We start from the raw sequence: 26,157 nt of genomic DNA on the forward strand, positions 1-26,157 counted from the left end.
CTGTACCAGTGAACTCATCTGCATTTTGACCTTGGGTAGATGCTGTCCTTTTTCATCTCGAGTGATTGGTTATTCTAAGCTGTTGATACCCCACTAGTGTTATTGTTCCCCTTATAGGCCTGTCTACTGCCTGAAAATTGAGCCACAGGAGTGAGTGTAGTTCCAGACCTGTGGGGTGACTGAGGCCACAACCTTGGGGGTTCCTGGTGGCAAGCCTGCTCTCTTCCATGATTTTGAGTTTTGGTAGCCAGGCACCATCTAGTTCTTTTGGTCTTCTGCTTGTGGACATCGATGTTTGTTTGGCCCATTAGTCCACTGGAGTCAAGGTTTCCATGTGTCTCCAATTTTCATCACTCTGCTTTCCTCCGGGCAAGATGAGGCCAAAAATTGGACCTTAGGTGGCTGATCATGAGCTTTTAAGGCCACAGCTGCTACTCAGCAAAGTAGGATGTGGAACAGGGGTCCTCAAACTACGGCCCAAGGGCCACATGTGGCCTGCCAAGGACATTTATCTGGCCCGCCGGGTATTTTTGCCCCATTTTGTTTTTTGCTTCAAAATAAGATATGTGCATAGGAATTTGCTCATGTTTTTTTTTTTTTTTTTAAACTATAGTCCGGCCCTCCAACGGGTCTGAGGGACAGTTAACTGGCCCCCTGTTTAAAAAGTTTGAGGACCCCTGATTTGGAAACATTGCCTTTATTGTGCCAGGTGACTTTGTTACGCCAATTGATTTGCTATCACCTCCAGTGGATGATCCTGAGGTCTCAGCTCAGTGACTCATTCTTTCAAGGAGTTTGATTATGTTTAAGATGGTTTATAACCACACATACACGGGTACAGATAAGAGCTGTAAACACAGGGAATTCAGGACAGATCAACCCCTCAGGACCAATAATGAGAGTAGCGATACCAAGAAGGTAAGCTGAGGGTGGTGGGGAGAAAGGGGGAACTGATCACAATGATCTACATATAAGCCCTCCTAGGGGAATGGACAACAGAAAAATGGGTGAAGGGAGACATCATTCAATGTAAGATATAAAAAAATGTATCAAGGGTTCATGAGGAAGGGTGGTGGGGAAGGGAGGGAAAAATGAGCTGATACCAAGGGCTCAAGTAGAAAGAAAATGTTTTGAAAATGATGATGACAACATATGTACAAATGTGCTTGGCACAATGGATGCATGTATGGATTGTGATAAGAGCTCTATAAGCCCCCAATAAAATGATTTAAGAAAAAAGAAGGTTCATAACCTAGAGGGGCTGCTCCTTTTGATAGGGTGGTGTGTTAGCCCGGGTAGACTAGAGAAACAAATTCAGACACTCACTCATGTGTACAAGAACGAGCTTTATATACAAGAGCACTCAAATACTGAGAAAACATCCCAGCCCAGTTAAGATCAAGTCCACAAGTTTAATATTAGCCCACATGTCCTATACGAACCTAAAAAGTCCTCTTCAGACTCATAAACACATGCAATGATGCTGAATGCAAGAAGACCACAGGCCAGTGGGCGGGAAGCCTTGTGGATCCAGTGGCGTTGTAAGCATCTCAGCGCTGGCAGGGGTCTTCATGTGGCTTCTCCAGCTCCAGAGGTCTGGCACCATCAGTCTCTCTCCATGTGTCTTCTCCACAGGGATGTCTTGCAAGGAGTGAGCGTGTGTCCTGCCTCCAGTGAACTATTTATTTCCTTAGTGCCTCCAAATGAGGTCATCTAGCTACTACCTGATAGACAGGCTAGACTCCACCCGTTGACTCTGAATCCTCAAATGGACACCAGATTCTGTAACTTGCACAGGTGGTGATAGGAGACCTCTCTGGAGAGATGCTGTGAACGTGCCATGTGGGTGAAGAGCTGAGGGGCAAGAGCAGATGCCCAGAGGTGGAGTGTCCTTTGGCAGGAGACTGGAGTGTGAGAATGGGGCCGAGGCAAGGATCGGGGTTGATGGGCAGGCACAAAAGTCTTCATCCCTTCTGCTCCAGAAGATCCCAAGTGACTGGAGAGGGGGCATTTCAGTTACGGTGGGGACAGGAGAACACAGGCAGCATCAAGTCTGGAAACACATTAACAAACTCACAGTCAACCTGGCCACAGGCTTTGTCTTGACCAGATGCAGGTTTGGTGTGTGCAGCAGTCCCGCCTCCATTTTTGGTGCCCTGCTGTCAGCTTGAATGGGGTGGCCCTGACTCATCCTTTGTTCTTTATGTGTTGCATTGAATTGGATCGAACTAGCAGATGCAGCAGATCTCTGAAATCCACTAAATCAACATCAGCCCTTTAAGGTATTTCTGAGCAACCCGATCAAGGACGTGTAGTAAATTCACCTATGTTGACGCCCATAGGTGAATCATACCCAAGGGTGTGGAGCTAGTTTGACGGAACTGGACACTTTCTCCTCTGAGAGGCCTACAGAAATTCCCTTGAAAAGCCAGGTGAGTAGTCAGATCGGGGATTGGAACTCCGTTTGGAGTCATGCACAGGAAGGTTTGTCTCAAGATAGGAATAATCTTCAGAAGGGTGGCAAGGGTAGGAACTGGTTACGGCCCGCTGACTGGTCCCTTCTAGCAGCTGCTGAAGAGGCACACGATACATCGGACCTGAGGGACGCCTTGGGAACCAGGTGGTCAAATCTCCCCAGATTTGGGGAGATATCATCTTGACTATGTCTACATATGACCCTCTCATTTGATAGAATTTAAAGTAATTTATTTAATTTACATTTCATCCCACTCAAGTCAGATTCATACAACATTTTTTTCTTATATGGTGGAGATTCAATAAATATTGCTGATCAAACAAATGAATAAAATGCAATTATCAGTAGAAAAGGAAAAAAGGTACCTAGCCATGGCAGATAAAAAGGGGGTGGGGAATCAGTGTATTCAGGTTTACATATTACCTTTCTTTCTTGGAAGCTGTCACACCGCACAGTCCAACATGCATTTTATAGATCAGTAACATTATGCTGACATGTAAGTGCAATTACTATGCAGCAAAAATGATTCAAGAAAAAAAAAATACCCAACATGTCTCTTCACTTTTGTATAGGCGATTGCTGATTTACTCTTAACAGATGTTTGTATTTGGATCAAATGCTTATGTGTATATAGGAATGTCACAGTGCAAACTACTGGCACAAAGTATTAAAATTATTTTGTGATGATTGGTGGTAGTATTATAATGTCCATTATACCTCAAAAAAAAAAAGAAAGAAAAGAAATGAAGCAAGGGTTACCATAATAAGAATTAAAATAAGTAAGTAGTCTCTGTTGTGGTAAAAGTATTGCTATGAATCAGAATTGACTCGATGGCAGTGGGTTTTCTTGTCCAGCATTTAATTTTATTTCGATTCTTTTTTTAAACTATAATTGTATATTTTTAATTTTAATTTTTAAATCATATTATTAGGGGCTCATACAACTCTTACCACAATCCATACATACATCAATTGTGTAAAGCACATTTGTACATTCATTGCCCTCATCATTTTGAAAACATTTGCTCTCCACCTAAGCCCCTGGCATCAGCTGCTCATTTATACCCCTCCCTCCCGGCTCCCCTTTCCCTCAGGAACCCTTGATAATTTATAAATTATTATTTTGTCATGTCTTGCCCTGTCTGATGTCTCCCTTCACCCACTTTTCTGTTGTCCGTCCCCCAGGGAGGAGGTCACATGTATATCCTTATAATAGGTTCCCCCTTTCCAACCTACCCTCCTAGTATCGCCACTCACACCACTGGTCCTGAAGGGATCATCTGCTCTGGATTCCCTGTGTTTCCAGTTCCTATCTGTACCAGTGTACATCCTCTGGTCTAGCCAGATTTGTAAGGTAGAATTGGGATCATGATAGTGGGGGGGGGGGCGGGGTAGGAAGCATTTAGGAACTAGAGGAAAGTTGTATGTTCATCGTACTACATTGTACCCTGATTGGCTTGTCTCCTCCCTGAGACCCTTCTGTAAGGGGATGTCCAGTGGCCTACAAATGGGCTTTGGGTCTCCACTCCACACTCCCCCCTCATTCACTATGATAAGATTTTTTGTTCTGATGATGCCTGATACCTGATCCCTTTGACACCTCGTGATCACACAGGCTGTGTGCTTCTTCCATGTGGGCTTTGTTGCTTCTGAGCTAGATGATCGCTTGTTTACCTTCAAGCCTTTAAGACCCCAGACACTATCTCTTTTGATAGCGGGGCACCATCAGCTTTCTTTACCACATTTGCTTATTCACCTGCTTTGTCTTCAGCAGTTTGTCGGGAAGGTGAGCATCATAGAATGCCAATTTAATAGAAGAAAATATTCTTGCATTGAGGGAGTACTTGAGTGGAGGCCCAATGTCCTTCTGCTACCTTAATACTAAACCTATAAATATATGCACATAGATCTATTTCCTCATTCTCATATATAAATATATTTGCATATGTATATGCCTTTATTTAGATCTCTATAAATGCTCTTTGCCTTCTAGCTCTTTCCTCTATTTCCTTTGACTTTCCTCTTTTCCCACTCTCATGCTCAGTCTTCCTCTTGGGTTTCAGTAATTCCTCTTGGTTACATTGCCCTTGATCAAGCCTTACCAGGCCTCCTCCACCATTCTCACCACCAATTTGGATCATTTGTTGTTCCCTTGTCCCTGGGTTTGTTAACACCACTTATTCCCCCCCTCCCCCCCTCCCTTGTCCCCCAGGACTGTCGGTCCTGTTGTGTTCTCCTCCCGATTGTTCATCCAGCCTACCTTATTTAGACAGACCTGCGGAGACAATAACATGCACAAAAACAAGACAGAGCAAAACCATGCACCAATATACAACAAAACAACAAGAGGGACAAACCAATGACAAAAAAAAAAAAAGAGAAAGAAAACACAACAGAAAGAAAAAGCTTGTAGTTAGTTCAAGGACTGTTTGTTGGCCTCGAGGAGTGTTTTTCCAGTCCAGTCTGTTGGGGCACCACGCCTGGCCCCAAAGTCCACTTTCAGCATTCCCTGGGGACCTCACCGCTCCATTCCCTTGCTGTTCTGTTGCACCCCTTTGTGTTTTGCCTCGATGTGGCAAGATCGGATCGGGTGCAATTCCCACACTGTTTCTCCAGTGTTGTCCCTTGTAGGGCCAGGGGTCAGTGAGGGGCATCATGTCGCATAGTGGGGCCGGTCATGTGGTCCTCTGTGGACTGGCTGTTCTAATTGGGATTATCATTCTCAAGGCCTGGTGGGCCAGGATGTGCTCCACTCTCTCTTCTTCCCAGCTTCATCTGCTCCCGTGTGCTTCAATCAGATATTTCCCTCTCCAAGAGCTGCAGATTCAGTGCTGTCCTTTGAAATAAATTCTTCTTGGGGGAGGGACCGGTGTCCACGTAGTAGTTGGGATTGGGGCTGGCCCCTCAGACCTCTCCCACCATCAATTCTTATGGAAACAGTAGTAAAAAAAATCCAATGATATTGGGACCATCTGCTACCCCACATTCTCAAACTCACTGCCATTAATTGGATTCCTGCTCAGAGCTCCTGTACCATGGACTAGCCCTGCCCCTGGGGTGCTGAGGCTGTCAATCTTTAAGGGAGCCGCAAGCCTTGTCTTCATCCCGTGGAATGGCTGATGTGTTTGAACTGCCCATCTTGCAGCTAACAACCCAATGTGCAACTCACCACACCATCAGGGCTAGCCTTTTTGAGAAGTATTAAAAAGCAAAGCCACTCTGACCAAAGGCAGCAGAGGAAAGGGGTTGAGAACTACGACTATGTGTGTCAAAGAAGCCCCTGCTTAGTGTTCAGCCGCTGTGATCCATACACGGGCGGGTTGAAGTCTCTACATGAAAGAACAGCCTGGTGATCCTATCTTTTCAACATCTTCCACTTTTCTTCTACGAGCCCAGTTTGGAGAGTCAAGCTGATGGGGATTTGAATGTCTAGCTTTGTCCCTAATTAGCCAGACTATAGACAAGGTGCACATACAACTGAGGCTGCAGCCCCTGGAGTTCCAACCTTGGCTCTCCCTTACTGGCTGCCCTTGGCCAGGGTGGCTTCGAGGATTAAATAACCCACTGCAAGTAAAACACCAGTGACAGTTCCAGGTAAGGACAAACTATTATTTGACTTTTTGTTTGTTTTAGTAAAGCAGATGTAACTCTCATGCAGTGCCCCAATGAAGTTAGCTGTTTTGTTTTTGTTTTCAGTTTAGCTGTTGTTGATGCTTTCATGATCATTATTATTACTTTCAGACTTGAAGAGACAGACCTACTGTCTTCCCTACTAACGCACTTGAGAAAAGAATGACAAAGGAACAGCACTGAGCACATTGTCACTCATCCTACTGGGGACCCAGTAGCATGGGCATCTGTGTTGAGCTTCTGGGAAATGCAGGTCAGAATGCACTCCAGAATCGGCATTCAAAAATTCTTGTAAAAACAAGATCCTCGTTCTGGCTAGACTGGGGCATGTACACAGGTACAGATAAGAGCTCATGACACACGGAATCCAGGTCAAATAAACCCTTGGATACGGGAATGAGAGTATCAATACCAGGAGGGTAGGGGAAAGGTGGCAGGAGGAAGGGGCAACCGATTGATCAATAGAGCAATGACAATGATCAATGCATTACCCCTCTCCCCCACCAGGGGGGTGAACCACAGAAACGTGGGTGAAGGGAGACAGAGGTTGGTGTAAGATATGAAAATAATAATTTATAATTTATCAAGCTGTCACAAGGGTGGCAGGGGGAGGGAGGGAAAAAAGAGGAGCTGATACCAAGGGCTCAAGTAGAAAGTAAATGTTTAGAAAATGATGGTGGCAACATAGGTACAAATATGCTTGATACAATTGATGTGTGAAATGTTACGAAAGCTGTAAGAGCCCCCCCCCTCAAAATAAACAAAACAAAACCCAAAACAAAAACAGAAAAACAAGATCCTCAGATGACTCACTCACCGTTGGAGGGGATCTGGCACTTGGCTCTCCTCACTGACTTTCCACTGGAGTCACAGTACTTACGGAAGCCTGCATCCCACCCGCAGACATTCTGGTTTCATTGGCTGGAGCACAAGAATGTCATCGTTCCCTGGGTCACTCTCCAATGCAGGGAAGGCGAAGAACCCCCCGTCTGGCACTTGCTCCACGGGGAGTCAGGCTGCCGGCTCAATGGGAGTTTTCTTTTCCTCAGCAGCATCCATGGGAGCCCTGCTTTGTTTTTCCTTCTTTTCAGGCCCCTGTGGAAGTCTGAAGGGCCATGAAGAGGACACGCTTGTTTCCTGTCCCCACGACTCCAGTCGTCAGTGCAGCTCAGGGCTGGCTTCATGGCCAGCTTGCCCATTTCTCGTTATTGCTGTGCACAGTGCCCAGACTGGTTGGCCGTGGCTCTCACTCAAGTCATTGTGCTGAAGAGCTACATTTTCCTGGAGGGAAGTTTGTATTTCCTTGAAATAGGGTTCGTCTCTTTTCCCTTCTCAGAGGGACCAGGAGCTGCTTCATCGGGAAAAAAATCTGCTAAAGATCTCTTCCTGACCTTTCATCTGAGACCTTCGGCCCCTAGTACAAAATTCATATTCCTACAGGGGATGCACGTTATCTCTGAGCAGAGCTGCTTCTGGCCCGAGTTATGGTTGCTAAGACTGTATGGGAATGAGGGTCATGTGCTGTGTTAGTCTGGGTTAACTAGAGAAACAAATTCATAGGCACTCATATGTGTCTAAGAAAGAGCTTTATATATCAGTAATTAATTGTACATTAAGAAAACATCCCAGCCCAGGCCAAGTCCCTACATCCAATATTAGTCCATATGTCCAATACTAGTTCATAAATTTCTCTTTCTTTTGGAAACCTTGCATAAGCAAGGTCTCAAAAAATTGGTTGATGACTCAGAGTTGTTTCTCTCCATGGAAATCTTTAGTAAAAGGCAAAACATTTATACGATCTGAAGAGAAACCAGAGTATATCATAAATTTCTCTTTAGACTCACTCAGCCATGCAATAATGTCGAATGCAGGAAGGTCACAGGCCAGTGGGTGGAAGGTCTTGTGGATCCAGTGGCGGTAGAAACATCTCAGAGCTGGCAGTGGGTCCAGTGTCAGTAGAAACATCTCAGTGCTGGCAGGGGTCTCTGCAAGGCTCCTTCAACTCACAGGGCTCTAGTGTAGCTCCATGTATCTTGTCAGAAGGAATATCTCACAGGGAATGAGCATGTATCCTGCCTCCAGCGAGCTATTTATCTTCTTAGCACCTCCAAAGGAGATCATCAAGCTGCGACCTGATTGACAGGTTGAATTCAACCCCTTCATTTAAAAAAATTTTTTTTATTGGGGGCTCTTACATCTCCCATCAAAATTCATCTATTCATCCATTGTATCACGCACATTTGTAAATACGCTGTGATCATAATTTTCAAAGCATTTTCTTTCTACTTGAGCACTTGATACCAGCTCATTCCACACATACCTCCATGAACCCTTGATAAGTTATAGATTATTATTTTCATATCTTACATCGTTCTCTGTTGCTCTTCACCCACTTTTCTGTTGTCAGTCCCCCTGAGAGGGAGCTATATGTTGATCTTTTTAATCAATTCACCCTTTCTCCCCTTACCTTCCCCTTATCCTGATGGTATCTCTATTCTCATTGTTGGCTGTGAGGAGGTTATCTATCCTGGATTCCCTGTGTTACCGGGTCTTATCTATAGCTGTGTGCATGTTCTGGTCTAATCTGATTTGTAAGGTAGAACTGAGGTTATGATAGTGGGGGAAGGAAGCATTAAAGACCTAGAGGAAAGTTGTATGTTTCATGAGTGCTATACGGCACCCTGACTGGGTCATCTCTTCTTTGTGACCCTTCTGAGAGGAGGTGTCTAACTGCCTACAGATGGGCTCTGGGTCTCCCCTCCATGCCCTTCTCCCTATTCACATTGAGTATGATTTTGTTCTGGGTTTTAGATGCCTGATACCTGACCCCATCAACACCTCGTGATCACTTAGGCTGGTGTGCTTCTTCCATGTGGGCTTTGTTGCTTCTGAGCTAGATGGTCCTTGTTTATCTTCAAGCCTTTAAGACCTCAGATGCTATATCTTTTGATAGCCGGGCACCATCAGCTTTCTTCACCATTTGCTTATGCACCCATTTTGTCTTCAGTGATTGTGTTGGGAAGGTGAGCATCACAGAATGCCAGATTGTCAGAACAAAGTGTTCTTGTGTTGACAGAGTACTAGCATCAATCACAATATCCATCTGCAACCTTAATTCTTAACATATAGATATAAGTACATAGATCTATTCCCACCTCATTATATATATTTACATATGTACATGCCTGCTTTAGACCTCTATAAATCTCCTTAGCCTTCTGGTTCTTTCCTCTACTTCCTTTTACTTTCCTCTTGTCTCATCATCGTGTTTGGCCTTCATTCGGGTTTAGTAATTCCTGGCTGCTACATTGCCCTTGATTGAGCCCCACGAGGCATCCTACACCCTTCTCTTCATTCTCCATTGAATTTAATTCACTTGTAGTTCTCTTGTCCCTGGGTTGGATTCCCCCCCACCTCCCCTTCTCCAGTATCCCCCCAGAACAATTGGTCCCATTCTTTTTGTCTCCGAATTATTTATCCTGCCTATCTTATCTAGACATGCATAGACAGTCATACGCGCAAAAAAAAACAGGCATAGCCAAACAGAACAAAGGAAGTCAAAACCAACAAAACAAAAATGACAAACAAAAAAAAAACCCCCCAAAATAACAACAACAGAAAGAAAGCCACTGAAAAAAATGGAAAGCCAATATATAATTCAAGGTCTGTTTGTTGGCCTTTGTGAATGTTTTTTACTGGAGTCTGATGGGGTGTCACACTCTGTCTCCAAAGTCTATTTTTGGTATTCCCGGGGATTTAATCACTCTGCTCCCCCTGCTGCTCTGCTACGTGCCCTCAGTGTTTTGCCCCAGTGTGATGCATCCCTTCGTTCTTAAGTCTCAGTTTGACAATAGATTATGTAACTACCACGTGGCTATCATTTTCTTAAAATTTTCAGAGAAACTGGAAACTTGGGGTTTTTGACTTCAATGTACTCATCTAATCAAAAGCGAGGTTTTTGATGTTGGATTCTAGTTTTTTGATTGGCCAAGTCAAGCATACCGAAGACAGCATTAGCCATTGGCCTTTGAGAGATGAGCCGCGTTTTAAACAAGTCATGTCACGTGGTCAAAGGCTTTGGACTTGTTCTGGGCCTGTAAGTTTGGTAGGTCTTCTGCCAGAGGCAGTCCTTAAACATGTCTCAGTTGAACTATGACTATTGCTAAGCATCTCCAAGTCCACTTGCGGTTACTGCCCACCTTGTGGCCTGACCTGGTCCCAGCTATTGTAGGAGTTGTGGGGAGCACATCCTATTGCCTTAGAGCAGTGTAGCAGAAGGAGAACAAACACGATTTCTGTACTTCTGTCTTCTTCCTGGTTACATAGTGGACTACCCATTGAGCTGCTAAGCACAGGTCAGAGGTTCAAACCCATCAGCCCCTCCAAGGGAGGCACTTGAGGCTGTCTGCTTCTGTAAAGACTGAAAGTCTCAGAAATGCTAAGGGACACTTCTACTGTGTCCTATATGAATTACTATGAGTCAGAAGCAACTGGATGGCAGTGAATTTTTGGTGTCTTCATTCTTCTCTGACTCTCTCTCCCCCCGCCCCCCAAGCCTTCCTCTCCCGGAATAACAATCTGAAATGGCATTGGATGCCCTTCCTTGTTGACAGCTGCCACGTCCCTGCCAGTGACTGGACCTTTCTCCCTCAATATTCTCTTTATACATGATGATGTGACTCGTGTTTGTTGCTAATATTAGATCGACAACAGATGCCCCATTGTTTGGCCCTGGGTACATTCAGAGCAGATTAAGAATGCAAAGACAAAGGCCTCCAGTGCCTAGTGACGTTAACAGTAGAAGCTGGTTCAAGGGGCAGCAGGCTTCTCCTGTGTTGGGCCCGGTGAAGTGGACGGGCCTGTGACCGACCTAGCAGCTGAGTCTATAGACCAGATCCCCAGGAATGTAGGCTGAGCTCTCTCAGTGAGGGTGTGTGAGTGGGTGTGAAGCTTCAAAAGGAGGCATGATCACGTGGGAGACAAGCAGCAATACCCAGGTCTGCGGTACAAAATGAAAAGTCGCTTAGTCACCACTGGTGGCCAACATTAAAACTCAGGTACCTTCCCCTCCTAGAGCTGCAGAAACAGACCTATGACCAGCAGTGGCTAGAGAGCTGGGTTCCAAGCACTGGCTTGAGGTGAAGGCTCTTTCCCTGTTGGCTCTCTGAGAAGGTCCTTGTCTCTTTTCAGCATCTGTTTCTCGACTCCTTGGTGGTCTTTATGGGGTGGGCAGGGTGTCAATCATTCCCCTGAAATCATTCCCCTTTTAGACTTCAAAATGACGAGCTGAACATACCATGTACACTGATATCCTCATGAGCATGCCAAAGAAAACCCTCTTCCAAGATGGGATCACAGCCCCAGGCATAAAGGGTGAGGACTGACAACACCTTTTTGAGGGGTGGGGTGCAATTTAATCCACAGCCCAAGGGAAACCAAGGGGCAAGTTTAGGAAAACTAGATATTTCAATAGCACGGCCAATGCTGTGGTTCTTTCTGATCCTTCCCATTTTTAACAACAACAAAAATCTAGGGCTCCTTGGTAATGTGGAGGGTCAGTGCGCAAGAGGAAGACCCTCTGTGAGATGGGCTGAGACAGTGGCTGCAACGATGTGCTCAATAGAGCAATGGTTGTGAGAATGGTGCCGGGAGGGTAGTGTTTCATTCTGTTGTACAGAGTGACAGCTCCGTGGTACTTAACAATATCAACCACAACAACTATTGTCGTTCTAGAGCATCTGTTCCCCAGATTAATTCATGTGGTCCTTCTTTGTCCCCACAACACAGATTAACTCCCGTCAGTGCCCTTCTCACGCCGGATTGTAATAGCGTGTCTGCCTGCCTGCCTGCCCTACCACACTTCAGGTTTCCTGGAGCAAAGGACTCGGTCCACCTTGCCCTACCGTGGAGCTGGCTCCAGCATGGTCTCTGTCATGGAAATCACGGCTGGGTGAAGGTCCCCTGTCTTGTCCTGCTCTGGTCTAAGGAAAGCAGCTTTCAGAAGATCAGTTAGCAGAAGACTTAGGGCGAGAACCAAAGGCTTTCTCATGTGGTTACCCATGTGGCACCAACAGGCCCTGGCATGATGTCATATGAACAGGGACTTTTTAATACCCTAAATCTATTGTAATTCACTAGCTATTGGAAAATATTTAACAGCATCTTGAAGAAAAATGAATGCATTAGGGTTATGAGAATCCAAATGAAGAAAGGCATTCTCTCTCCCCTTCCCCCCTTTTTCTTCGCTCACTCACTCTATTGAAGGCTTACTCTTTGCCAATTGCTATATTTACGTCTAATTGAGGACAGGACATCAGTAATTATGGCACAAAGGAAATACTAGGCTTAACCGGCATCATTAGAAGGGGCCCTTAACCTCGTCCAAGCAATGCATACGGTTTTCAGCGGTCATCCCAAGTGGGGAGCTGAGCCCTTGTCTGATCTTAGTCTGGAAGCTCTGCTGAAGCCTGTCCACTGTGGGTGACCATGCTGGCATTTGAAATACCAGTGACACAGCTTCCAGCACCACAGCGACACATAAGTCACCACAGCATGAAAGACTAACAGACAAGTGGCAACAAAAACGAGGACGGTGCTCAACGAGACGGGTGGACACGGTGGCTGCAGCAAGGGGCTCCAGCACGGGAATCACTGTAGAGATGGTGCAGGACTGTCCCTATGGAGCCAGCTCGATGGCACCTAACAATAACTTAACCTTGTCCATGTGTACGTATTTGGGCGCAGGGATGGAGGGCGAAGCCATGCTTGTGGAAAGACAAGTGGCACAAGAAAGTGATGCTTAAGTTGCCTTGTAGAAAGGAAGGAAGCGAAGAAAGAAAGAGATGAAGGGGTGGAAGTAAGGGGCAAGGACTCCAGGCCAGGAAGAGGAGTCACTGATGATGGCAAAACTCAAGTCAAGTGTCATTTTATCCCACCTCAGCCCCTCTCTCTCCCTTAAAGGCGTTGCTGGAAGTCTTCCACAAATGTAAGATTGGCACGCGGTGAGTACAGAGGCCTCAGAGGGTCTGGTACGAAAGGCGAAGCCGCCTCACTGTGAGAAGAGTCAATGGAAACCACAGGCAGTAGCGGTGATCTAATGGGGAGAGAGGAGTGAATTATGGACAGAATGTGCACATAAAGATCCCGCTACCGGCAACCTTTTTCCGGGATGAACATTGGAACACCCTTAAATTAGATCGAGGCACACCCACCTGTCAGGTGATCCAGAATCTTCAGAGAGGGGTTTTGTAATTTTCAAAAGCATGCTTAATATTATAATTTCATTTTTGAAGGCAAGCCTGAAGAAAGAAGTGCAATTGTTTTGCACTAGTCAATAAGGTTATACAGTAGGAAAAGTATTTTAGCTGTGGATCTGCAAATGTTCTGTGTGCACGAATGTCACTGACTGACAGAGGGATGGGGATAAACCACTGGGGGTTAGGGACAAGGTTGAAGAAATTTAGAGAACCAGTAAAATAAAAATCTTACAGCTAATTTCAGCGTTAAGGAGGGGAATTTATTTTGCTCTGTTCTTGGCATTTTCAAAAACATGCATAACAAAATCATCCTATTTTACATTCATCACCCACCATACTCCAGACTCATTGGCAGCCATTGGAGATTCATAAATAACACAACTCCACCCTTGGAGTTTATAAACTACTAGATAATTGAGGCACAGGCCTCAATGACACCCTAACATGACAAGTACCATAATAGATATGTGCACAAAGGAAACAGGGAAGGGAGGGATTAAGTCCTAGTTATTTAGTTACACTTGTAGAATTCTTATAATTGACACCGTAAGCTGACATTTGGGAACACCTATTCCGTTGAACATCCGGGAGAGCATCAACCTCATGATCAAGACCTCCCAGGGTAAGATGGCTTGGTCAAGGTACTGGGACTAGGTAATCAGGGTTAACTAGGTAGCCTCAGGTTAAAGGGGCCTCTAAGTCTAGCCCCTCTGTGATAGCACACTAAATATGTCTTTATTATTATTACTACTACTATTATTATTAAAACACAGATTAAGATTTCATTTCAGGAACCCAATCTATTCAACTCTTTTAGCCATTGACATGTGAGGGATTCGGTCTTGATATCCAAGGTTTGTTCCTGTAAAAATTCTCCACCTACTTTATAGCCTCAAGAGCCCTGGTTATCATTGGGCTGTTAACTGCAAGGGCAGCAGTTTGAAACCACCAGTCTCCCCTTGAAAGAAAGATGAGACTTGCTACTCTCATAAAATGTTACAGTCTTGGGAACCCACAAGGGCAGTTCTACCCTGTCCTACAAGGTCACCATGAGTTGGCATCGACTTCATGGCAGTGAGTTCAGTTTATTGTTTTTTACTCCCTCTGATCTGTCGTGACTAAGAGTACAGACCAGGCTTGAGAAGCAGACGGACCTGGTTTAAATCTGGATGTGCCAGCCTGGGCAAGCCCTTTGATGCTTTGGCCCTCCATGCTCCATGTGGCACATCAGGAAGTGAACTAAGATGTTACATAAAGGCACCTGGCCCAGAGTAGGCAGAGCTGGTTCTATCTCTACCAGGTGCCTTAGACCCAGCTACCAACATCTCTTACCAGGACTGTGCAAAGGTTTTTCACCATTTTGTTTGGGCCACCTGAACTCACCCATAGTGTCACAAATGAAAGATAAAAAAAAATCCTCATCGTGATCCATCATACTGCCTTCTAAAACACTGGACGACATTAGTGGATCAGAGAAACAATTTTTCTCTTGAGCCATCGCAGGTACTTTTAGAAGAAGACACAGAGTAGCAACGCCAGATTGCAATGTGACCTGTAATCAGTAAGTATCATCTCAGGAACCTGAAAAAATCATACTCATTGTGGTCAAAGGAAGGACATCGGCCTACCATACCCTGCTTCCTTTGTTGCCCCCATTTCTCATACCCTTCCCTCAGTCCTCTTCCCTTCCATTCCTTCTGGATGCCACGTTCCCACTGGCACACGCTGTTTTCTTCTTTGCCTAGCTACTGGCTACGAGACTGTCCTCTAGGTCTCAAGTACCACTTTTTATTTTAATTCTTAAAAAAAACATTTTGTTAGGGACTCATACAACTCTTATCACAATCCATACATATACATACATCAATTGTATAAAGCACAACTGTACATTCTTTGCCCTCATCATTTTCAAAGCATGTGCTCTCCACTTAAGCCCTTTGCATCAGGTCCTCTTTTTCCCCTCCCTCCCCGCTCCCCCCTCCCTCATGAGCTCTTGATAATTTATAGATTATTTTGTCATATCTTGCCCTGTCCAACGTCTCCCTTCACCCCCCTTTCTGTTGTCCGTCCTCCAGGGAGGAGGTCACATGTAGAGCCTTGTAATCGGTTCCCCCTTTCCAACCTACTCACCCTTACCCTCCCAGTATTGCCCCTTCCACCCCTGGTCCTGAAGGTATCATCCACCCTGGATTCCCTGTGCCTCCAGCTCCTACATGCACCAGTGTACAACCTCTGCTCTATCCAGACTTGCAAGGTAGAATTCGGATCATGGTAGTGGGGGGGTGGGGGTAGGGAGAGGAAGCATTTAGGAACTAGAGGAAAGCTGTATTCTTCATTGGTGCTGCGTCCCACCCTGACAAGTACCACTTTTTTAGGCATGCCTTCTGGGGCTCTATTTTGGACCCCCTTACAGGTAATATCTACCTTCAGTTTTTAAAAATTATTTCTAAGAGAATGCTGAGCCATGGTGGCATAGTGATCAATGCGTTCGTCTGCGATCCTCAAGGTCAACGGTTGGAAACCAACAGCTGCTCCACAGGAGAAAGACGAGCGGCCTCGGAAATGCACAAGGGCAGTTCTACCCTGCCCTATAGGGTGGCTATGAGTCAGCACCGACTCAATGGCAGTGAGTATCCAGTTCATCTAAGCCTCAAGGTGCCAGAATTTTGATGGCAACCATCCTGTCTCGCCTGCTACAGTACCCAGGGCCTCTCCCAGGCTGGCACGGTTGATTGATTGACAAACAGGGGAGGGAAGGATTGAACCATCCAACTTACTGCCTTCCCTTCTGTGTTGTGTGCCTGGGCTCTGAATTTCCTAACTTCTTTTCTTGGCCTTAGTGTTTCTCACCCACCAAAGCCGCATCAGCGTCTTGTAAGTGTGGAGGCGGTCATTCTTTGAAACGGGGCAAATAGAAGAATAGTTTCCATCAGGGTTTCAGAGAGCATCTGGACCTCACTTGTTGGGGAAAGCACAGCTCCGTGAGCATCTCCACCGTAGCTTGGCAACCTCGAGGGCTCTAGGGGCACGCTTGACCAAGAGGCGTCTCTTGTGTCCTCCCCCGCCCCGCCCCCCTCCCCGACCTTGTCCTAGTGGAAGCCCGCGTGCCCGCTGACTGCAGGGAAAAGGCGCCGCGGCGGCAGGTGACCTGCGTCTCCGGGCCCGAGCGCCACGCCGGGGACGTCGTCGGCCTCCCCAAGCTCCAGGCGCGGGCCTCTGCAGCCATCTTCAAGGAGGAGGGACGGAGGCGCGGTCTCGGGCCGCGGACCCGCCCTCGCCGCCGGGCCGCCCAGCCGAGCTCGCCGCGCCCGACTCCACTTCCCCCGCCAGCCCGGCCCGGCGGACCCCGCTCCCCGCTCCCCGCTCGGCCCCGCGGTGCGCGCAGAGGCCGCCATGGGCAGCGCGCGCTGGCTCGCGCTGGGCAGCCTGGTGGCCGTGGCCGGGCTCCTGGAAGGCCGGGTTGTGCGCGAGGAGGAGGCCGGCTTTGGCGAATGTGACAAGTTCTTCTACGCCGAGACGCCCCCCGCGCTGCCGGCGGCCGAGGCCCACGTGAAGCTGTGCCAGCGCTCCGCGGGCGCCGCGCGCTTCGCCACCCTCTACAGCACCCAGGACCGCACCCCCGTGTACTCGGCGTTCCGCGCCGCGCGCCCGGGGGCCGGCGGCCAGCCGGAGCACGGGCTGGTGGAGCCGCAGGTAAGCTGGTGGTCCCGGCCGCAGGGCTCTCCGTCCTCGGGCGCTCGGCATCTCCCCGAGGGCAGGACCTGGAGAGGCCACCCCCAAGGCTCGGGGGACATCGGTCCGGAACCCGCGCTTTCGGATCCACCCTGCCGCAGCCCCGGAGGAAGCGCCTTCTGCACCCTGGTCAAAGCCGCGACTGGGCGTTCCGGAGCCGCAGGGGGGTGGGGTAGGAGGGAGGGCGCCTGGTGGGTGCCTCTCGCTCCGTGCCAGCGCGGCCCTCTGCAGCGCCGCGCTCGGTTCCTGCGTGGCGAGACAGAAACCGGGAGGCGAGTGCATCCTGCAGAAAGCGGAGGCTGGGCGCCCACGGGCGTGGCGCAGGTTTTGGCCACCGCGATGCATTCTCATTTTCCAAAGACGGAGGTGGAGGCTGGGGGTGGGGGCATGAAGAGCCCAACTGGTAAGATGGGGCAGGTCTATCGAAGCTGGCTTCCTGTCCATAAAACCAAGTCGTTCCTCCCACACCAATCATGTGGTAAATCCGAGTTTGGGAGATAACTAAAGGTATCGATTAAAAAAAAATTCAACCAGATTGTTACAAATAGTAAGGGATCATGGACTGCCTCCATCTGATGGGAAGGACAGACCAGTTTTTCCTGATTCTGCATATCTATATTATCAGACCACTTAAAAATCATGTCCCCTCCCTGGTGTTTTGTCCTACCTGGTTTGGTCAGACACTTGAGCACACCCCCTCCCCCCCCCCCCAACCTGCCTGCACATTTCTCTGCCTCCATTCCTCTCCGGAGCACCCAGCCAAGCACTAGCCAGCGACCCCTGGCCCTGCGGCCTAGGCCGCCCTCGCTGGGGGTGTAGCTAAGGTACCCAGCGCTACCCACTCCTAATGGCTACAGCCTGGCCACTACCACTTTGGTAAACAGGAGACAAGAGGGCTCTTAATTGTGTTTAGCTATTTCTAGCACTGAGATCTTGTCTCCATCTTCAGCAATTCTCCCTTCAGCTTCCTTCCCTGTCTCCCCCTCCATTTGCCCTCCCTCACGTGTTGATGTGAGGGCCCCTGAGACCAGGGGTGAGGTCATACTGTGGTAGTTTATCAAAAGGTATTTTAATCTGAAGTTAGTTGGTCCCTAAGTACACCCCTAGGACTTTCAGACTGTCCCCCAGCTCATTATTCTCAGTGAAGCCAAGCGACAGGACTGACTACTTTTGCCTTGAGGATTTCATGAACTCCTCGGGGAAACAGAACGTACCCATGAAAAAGACGTAGGAAGACATGCCAAACGACTGTCGATGACATGCTGAGCGCAGTTATTAATCACCTGCTGTGTGCCAGGATGCATGAGAATTGAGCGTGGCTCCAGAACTCAAGGGTCAGCAGGTGGGACTTGCCCTAGAGATGTAGTGTCTGAAGAGAATCTGGCTTCCTGGGTTCCAATCCTGGTTCCTCCGTGGACCAGTTGTACATGTGGATGGGGTTCACTTGGAGAGCCATCATAGGGGAGCTGTGAGGGCCAAAGGCACTGTTACACTTAAAGCCCCGAGAGGTGTCTGGCACTAAGTGCCAGCTGCTGAGACATAAACAAAGCCAGAACCCCATAATTTAATAGAAGTAAACAAAGCCCTACTATATCAGCCAGCCAGTCTTTGAAATGACAGGGCAAACAGGTTAGGGGAATCTGGCTGGGACTGGAAGGATGAGGTCAAGCACAGCAGGAGGAAGACACCCCGAGGGGGCCATTTAAAGCAGAAAGACTATATCATGAGCGAGAAACACATGGCAAGTGTAGGGATCAGTGCCTGGGCGGGGGGTGGGGGTGGGGGGGTTGGCACAGCTAAGCTAGTGTCAGTGAATCAGAAACTCGTGGAAGGGAATCGACTGCAGTCTACCCAAGTGTTCACAATGAAAGGGAATAATGGAAGGGAGGGGTCAGGTATGAAGACTAGTCAAGGAAGGCTTAAAGAGGCAGCTCCTGAAGGAGTCCTAAGGGACACCACTTGGCTGGGAAGAAATGGACCGTCGGCATACAGGCTGTGTGGCCTCGGATGCCTCCGTGGAACATGGAGGAACGGGGCACAAGATAGGATGGAGGTCGTTTCAGATGGCAGCTTGAGACCGGACTTGTCTCGCAGTTTGGAAAAGTACAACGGGAAGCCAAAATTCCCAGCCAGTGGCCCAGCATAGCGGGGTGCTTCAGGTCGACTCAGTCAGGAACCAGAAGGTACTAGAAGGGAGCGAAGAAAGCAGTAGATGGAGTTGCCGGAAGAGGGCATGTTCTAAGTGCACTGCAGCAAACCTGACTTCCCAGAGACCGATCTCAGAGCCCATGTCCCTACTGCAGGAAGATGCTCCGGGCTCAGTGTGGATGTGATGCTGAGTCACTTGGGGCCCATATCACCTTTGCATGAGGTCAGTGCTACCAGGAGGTGGAGAAGAGGGGTGGGACCGGAGACGAAAGGTGACTTGGTGTTTGCCTTCAGGCGGGCTTGCACCAGGTAGGGCTAGATTGACACATACTAGGACTCCCAAGGCCCTGCTTGGCAGCTTGGTGACTATTCCAGGATTTCTCTTTGAGAAAAGCGCCCACAGCAAGTATCATTGAAACTTAGTCACTCAGTGCTTCAAGCTTTGAAGGTGTTGACCCTACACCGCCAGGGCAAAGTTCAAACCACCGAAGTTTCCAGGGCCCTCTGAGGAATGGGCTCCTGCCTGCAGCTCCAGCCCTGTCACTTACCCTGCCCCACCCCCACATATTCTGCTCTAATATTACCCAACCGTCTGTCTGTCATTTCTGTTTCTTTATTTATCCTGAGTCCTCATGTTCCGAATGCCCCATCTTGCCCTTCCCGTCCTTCTCCTCATAACATTCTATAACCTATTCCATCCTTTCTGCTGAGAAAGGATTCCCCACCCCCCCACAGTTAACTCCGCCTCCTGAGTTAGGTCCATCTCTATTTACATGCTGACCGACTTACATGCACGCCGCTGTGTATCTTTTTCCCCAACTTGAGCCCTCGAAGGTGGAGTGCATTGCATTCCATTTGTACACAGAGTATCCCGTGCACAGAGAGCCTTCAGGAAGGTGTGAGTAAAAGAGCTATATGTTGCAGGAGGATCAGCCAGGCAGCGGTACGGGAGACGTTCTAATTGAGATTTTCTTTTGTTTGGATGAGGGAGCTTCCTGTTCCAGAAGCTTGCCCCATCGCTGGCCAGCAGCCCCTGTTAGAAACATGCTCCACATGCAGACTGGGAGCCTCCCCACAGTCCAACCATCAGTCAGCTCTGGCCTTTGGAACTGCCCCAATGGATTTGGACCCCTTCTCTCCAGAACAGCCCTTCAGTGTTGGGTACAGGGGCTCATGCCTGCCCACTCTGGGCCCTTTCCCTGGACCTCTCTGAGGGTCAGATTGGGAATTTAAAAGGAGGCAGGGGGAACGGAGAGCGGGCGTGCTTTCTGTGATACACACTCATCTTTAAGGAGCGAGTGGGGTGGCGGTGACTAGGAGATGATACACAGCTTGAAGGAAGAGGCCTGGAGAGTTTTCAGTCAAGACTCTGTCGTCCTTCGTTCAGGGAGCCTCACACCATTTAGTCCCTCAGCAACTCGGCTGAATGTGGAAGGAATGGAGGAGGAGGTTCCGGTGACACTCTTCTGAAGTTGTCAGTTCAAGCCAAACACCAACTTCAAAGACCCCTGTCATGTTAAAAGCATGAACCCTGGAAGCAACTGGCCTCATAGACTAATGAGAACAGCTGACAGTTGTGTAGTCACACGAGCATACTGAGAGGGAAGAACCATTCTCTTCATTGACAGCTGTGGGGAAAATGGCTCGTGAATGAATTAATTGATGGGCCCAACCTCACACGGCTTGGCCTTGAGCTCATGGACTGTCTATTCCTAGTCCAGTGCTCTTCCATCATACCACGGGGAATCTTTGCGGTCACGGCACAGATCTACGGCATTAATGATCTTATGACTTTGTAAGATCTTTCCTAAGAGGGTTCTAAAATGTTGTTGTTTTTACCTGCTGTAGTCGGTCAACTGTCGTGAGCCTGAGGGTTTTCATGGACGGACTGGTGGACGTTCCTCACCAGGTCTTTCTTCCTCGCCTGGCTTAGTCAGGAAGCTCAGCTGAAACGTGTTCAGCACCTCGGCAACACAGAAGCCTCCCCTGACAAATGGGTAGTGAGCGCTCATCGAGTACATTGGCTGGGGATTGAGCCCAGGTATCTTACGGGGGAGGCGACAGGTCTATCACCGCAGCCCCACTGGCGCATTCTTCATTCCGACTGCACAGCTACCTTCCAGTACTTGTCAGACGACTGAGAGCACAGCTTAACCGACGCCCAGGCCTCTCAGAGCGGCACTCTCTGGAGTGAGGGGGATGGTCTATTCCTCGAGGGCCCACCCAGGGCATATTTACAATCTTAGTGGGTGGCACAGGGACGGTCACCTGCTGGAATCTTGCTTACGCCCTTGGTCTTTAACTGCCCCCCTGGCTTCCTGCTGATCGACATTGATGATCAAAAGCTCTCTAGAGCAGAAGAATGCCTGTCTAGAGTGATGGCCAGGAGTGATGGCGCCCGTGGACCATTGAGTGAATGGTGGGGTGGAGTTAGGGGATTTCAGAAACAGTAAGGTGTCCGAGCTACCGCCACTTGCTCTGTCCTAAGCAAAACAAGAGTGAGCAATGGCATTCCATTCCAGTCGGCAAGCAGCTCCCTCAGCCAGATGGTTCCCGAGCAGCTCACGCACACGTGCTCCCTCACCGTGGCGCTGCCACACCAACAGGAACCGCCGTGCTGTGCCTCATGGCACTGTCCTCCTCTTCTGGCTTTTCCCTTTGACGTAGCAGGCTCTTCTTGGGAGCAGTCGAAGGTTCTTGGCTTACATTGGCCGAACATTTCAGGTCATTTTCCCTCGCAACGGTCCAGAGGTGCTGTCACTCGACACTGTTCTTTCCATTCTGAACCCCGTTTTGGCCGCCCGGAGGAGGACTGTCCTTCCAGTGGGCAAGGGGTCTCACAAGGTACCTCATCTCATCCATGTGACAGTGTTCCAGGTAGGTGTGTGGCCCGTGTTCGGCAGCTTAGGAGGCAGAAGCTCCGGGAGGGGAGGGGCTCACCCGAAGTCACACAGCTGTTTCATGGGCAAAGCCTGCATTGGCGCCGAGGCGCCCCCCCCCCTCCCCCCGCAACCTCCAAACTGCTGGAGCGCTCTCCGGTTAAACACGCTAGAGCAGCGGGTCCCCACCTTCCTAATCCTAATGTCGCGGCCCTTTCCTACAGTCCCTCGTGTTGTGGGACCTCCCCAACCATAACATTATTCTAGCAGGCTGCTCTCCGGTTAACACGCTAGTGGCTTTACTCCAGCGTCTACACCGATGGCCCTCCTTTTCATTTCATTGCCTTGAGTTCAACCAGCTTTGAGGACAGCCTGCAGCTTTCGTCCTGCCATGCTGCTCAGCACATCGCAGCTTCCCTTTGCCTCAGTCGTTAGCTCATTGTGATCGGATGGAGGCCTCCCTGGGGAAATAAGAACTTTATTCTCCGGGCTTCCATGTCCCTGTCTTTTGAAACGTCAGCGGTACAAATGAAGACCGGAGCGAGGGAGGGAATCCTGCGCCTTGCTGTCAGCTCGGGCTGGGCTGCCCGAGAGCTGCTGTTACCCAAGAAGATGTTTTTGTTCGTTTCTCTCCTGCAAAGTGCATATCAAGTTTGGACAGGCCCCGTATGGCACACTCCTTGGGGACTGCAGGCATGCTGGGTACTTTTTTCTGGGCATATTTTTCATGTGTGTCCTCCCGTGATTCTCACACCAACCATATAAAACAGGTATGATTGGTATGACTGGTAGAGGAGGACACAAAGCGCAGAGAAGCTAAATTACTTGCTCACATTTAGCTAGTCAGTGATGGAGCAGAGGGTTGAGCCCTAGCTGGCTGGCACTGGCAGACATACAGACACAGGTGTCTCCATTACCAAATGTATTCATGATGTTTTGGGGCCATCACCCATGTGACGCTCTTGAATGAAATTCCTCCTTTGAAAGTTCACACACCGCTTTACTGGGATCTTTAAAGCCTGGGATATGCTCAGCATGACTGCCACATGCCAGCGGACACCAGGTGCTCCACTGCTCCAGGAGTGAGTTACCTTTGCACCTGGAGCACCGGTGCGTTCCATGCTCATCATGATGCCTTATTCCTGGCTGCACCTGTCCCGAGCATGTCCCATGGCCCCTTTGCGAGTCACTGCCCTTCTCCAGGGCCATCGAGACTGTCACTCTGCTGTGCAGCAGGTCCTCTTCCCTGGTCTCCGTGAGAAGGAACGGCATGGTCAGGGAGGGAGTCAGCGTTTTCCATGTGCAGGACGCGGAGCTGTGCCTGCCAGAGAGGCAGGGCCGGTAGGTTGGGTGTGACTCCTGAGACAAGGAAGGAGAAACTGGCTTCCAACTGGATAAGAACTGCCAAAAACCACACCCTCCGGAGTCCTGTTCCAGCAAAGGCAGAGAACCCATCCTATGGCCCCAGTCCACTCTGGAACCGTGTCTGTACCCAGCCTATTTTCCCAGGGAAGTGGAGCGGCTGAGCGCAGCTGATCCAGCTCTGGGGCCAGATGAGCGACCTTGATCAGGCCTCAGACACCCCACCTCCCGGAGGTGTGGACATTTCTTCTCCTTTATGACCCTTGAAGAAGCCCTAGCCTTTCACCTTTGCACCTGCTTATTTCTACCTTTCTTTCCTGGGTAATCTGGATTCAGCCTCTGATGGGCAGATGTGCTTTCTGTAGGTGTTTGGGAGACAGCAGTGTTTCCTGGCATTAGGCATCTGCCTGCCATTATCTCGGCCGTCCTAACCCAGGGAGCGGGGTGGGGAGCTGATCTGCAGTGAGTGGAATGCGTACTCGTTTGAAAAATATGCATGATTGAGCAGGGACCGGGTGAGGAATTGGCCCTTGTTTATGCTTTTGGAAGATGGGCATGTGCCACAGTCTTAGCACATGACGGAGCCCGGAGAAAGGGAAGCACGGCCGCTCTTTCCTCATCCTTGACCTTCCCGCTGTCTTGTGAGCCAGGGTACCTGTCCCAGCAGCAGATGACTCCGTCCCTCGTGGTGACGGGTAACCTTACTTTCGCTCCGCTGCTGGGCACGCTGCACTCCTGTGATCCTCCCGCTCTGGGTCCCCGATGCGGCTGAACAGGCAGAACTTTATTTTCTCACAGTTCACGAGGCTCCACCTCCACTACCAGACTCAGCCTCTGAGTCAGAGCTAATTAGGCCTCATTCACATTACAAACAGGGTTTGTTTTTCCGTCCCCCAAACAGGATTATATCCATGGGAATAGGGATTAGGCTTCCAAGACATATTTTGATGTTAGGTGCCCTTGAGTGGATGCCAACCCGTAGCAACCTTACGTCCAACAGAAGGACACGCCGTCTGCACCGTTGCTCTTCTCTTGCAGCTCATTGTTGCAGCCACTGCGTCAATGCAGCTCACTGAAATCCTTCCTCTTTTTCTCCGTCTTCACTTTAGCAGGCATGATGCTCTTCTTCAGGAACTGGTCTCTCCTGACAACACGGTCAAAGTATGTCAGACAAAGGCTCATCGTCCTTGTTTCTAGGAAGCTTTCTGGCTGTTCTTAAGCCAAGAGAGAGCTGTTAATTTTTTCTTTTGGCCATCCACAATCCTTTCAATGTTCTTTGTCAGCACCGTAATTCAAATGCCTAGGATTTCCTTTGGTCTTCCTTCTTTATTTTTATTTATTTTTAACAATTTATTAGGGGCTCACACAACTCTTATCACAGTCCATACATATACATACATCAATTGTATAAAGCACATCTGTACATTCTTTGCCCCAATCATTCTCAAAGCATTTGCTCTCCACCCAAGCCCTTTGCATCAGGTCCTCTTTTTTTTTCCCCTCCCTCCCCGCTCCCCACTCCCCCATGTGCCCCTGGTAATTTATACATCGTTATTTTGTCATATCTTGGGTCTTCCTTCTTTAATGGCCAACTTTCACACGAATACATGGGGATTGAAAATATCATGGCTCAAGTCAGGCACACCTTGGTCCTCAGAGGGAGACAATTCGACCCGTGGCTCCAACCACATGCACTCTGAAACCCAGTCTCCCTTCATCTTTTATTCAGGCCCTTGCTCAACAGCTTCCTGCCCCGTTAACACATGCAGCCGCATTCTCCTCTAGCCTTTCTCTTCGCTGCCACCAGAAGAGCCTCTCAAAACATGAACCTAGCCTCGAAGCCCACGGTCTCGCCAGAAGCTCTTGGAACTTAAGCAAAAGGACCACTCATCACAGCCCTTCAGCACAGAGTAGAACTGCCATTGGGGGCTAACCAGGCTAGAGTCTTTATGGCAGCAGAAGGACCCATCTTTTTCCCAAGGAAGGACTGCTTTCCAGCCTGTCCAGATGAGCAGCTGCACACTTAACCACCAGGCCTCCAAGGCTTTTAGGAGCCCGTCAAGGCCCCCATTTCATCTCAGATAGAAACTAAACTCCTTATCACTCTCCCCAGCATCCTGCCTGATCTGTCCCCCACGCCTCCTTCAGCCTTATCTGGTGGCACACATTTTGCCATGCTGTGGCTGTGAACACTGAGTTTACATTTTAAAAAAATGCTCATGTTTCTCTCCCACCATAGAGCCGTTGTATCTTCTGTTTCGTGTGCTTTCCACGATCTCTCCAATTAGGTGTGTCGCCAGTAGCACCAGACACACCTCTTTTGCTCGCACATTTCAGGTGTCATTTATGCCTGTGACTGATGGTTGCCCAGCTGGATGCTGAGTCCCATGAAGACAGGCCCTGGGAGGATTGTCCTTCCCTAGTGGATCCTCTTTGTCCGACATCAGAGTTAGAAAACTTGCTCTGTGAAGTGCTAAGGAGGAAACATTTTAGGCGTTGTGAGTTTTATGCTCACTGTCCTAACGATCCAGCTCTGTCATTTTATCATGAAAAGCGAAGACAGAGATAATATGGAAATGAATGTGCACGGCTGTGGTCCAATGGCAGTTTCTTTCGGAAAATAGGCCATAAGCTAGATTTGACCTGCATGCTGCGGTCTGGTGCAACACGTACT

The 26,157-nt window shown here is 48.8% G+C and overlaps 1 protein-coding gene and 1 non-coding gene across 2 annotated transcripts in view; one reads left to right on the plus strand and one right to left on the minus strand.

Moving 5' to 3' along the window:
* Window positions 1-7,809: 7,809 nt before the first annotated feature.
* LOC142447441 (U5 spliceosomal RNA) lies at window positions 7,810-7,925 on the minus strand. Its single transcript, XR_012784143.1, has one exon. It is a non-coding gene; the product is annotated as a U5 spliceosomal RNA (small nuclear RNA).
* An 8,764-nt stretch (window positions 7,926-16,689) lies between these two features.
* Window positions 16,690-26,157, plus strand: part of ENDOD1 (endonuclease domain containing 1) — a 37,042-nt gene continuing 27,574 nt past the window's right edge. Inside the window, exon 1 of the mRNA XM_075546474.1 lies at window positions 16,690-17,055. Within this exon, the coding sequence (XP_075402589.1) occupies window positions 16,756-17,055 (300 nt within the window). The 5' untranslated portion in view covers window positions 16,690-16,755. The remainder of the gene's footprint in view (window positions 17,056-26,157) is intronic.

The sequence above is a fragment of the Tenrec ecaudatus genome, chromosome 4, assembly GCF_050624435.1.
Source record: "Tenrec ecaudatus isolate mTenEca1 chromosome 4, mTenEca1.hap1, whole genome shotgun sequence".
Taxonomy (NCBI): Eukaryota; Metazoa; Chordata; class Mammalia; order Afrosoricida; family Tenrecidae; genus Tenrec; species Tenrec ecaudatus.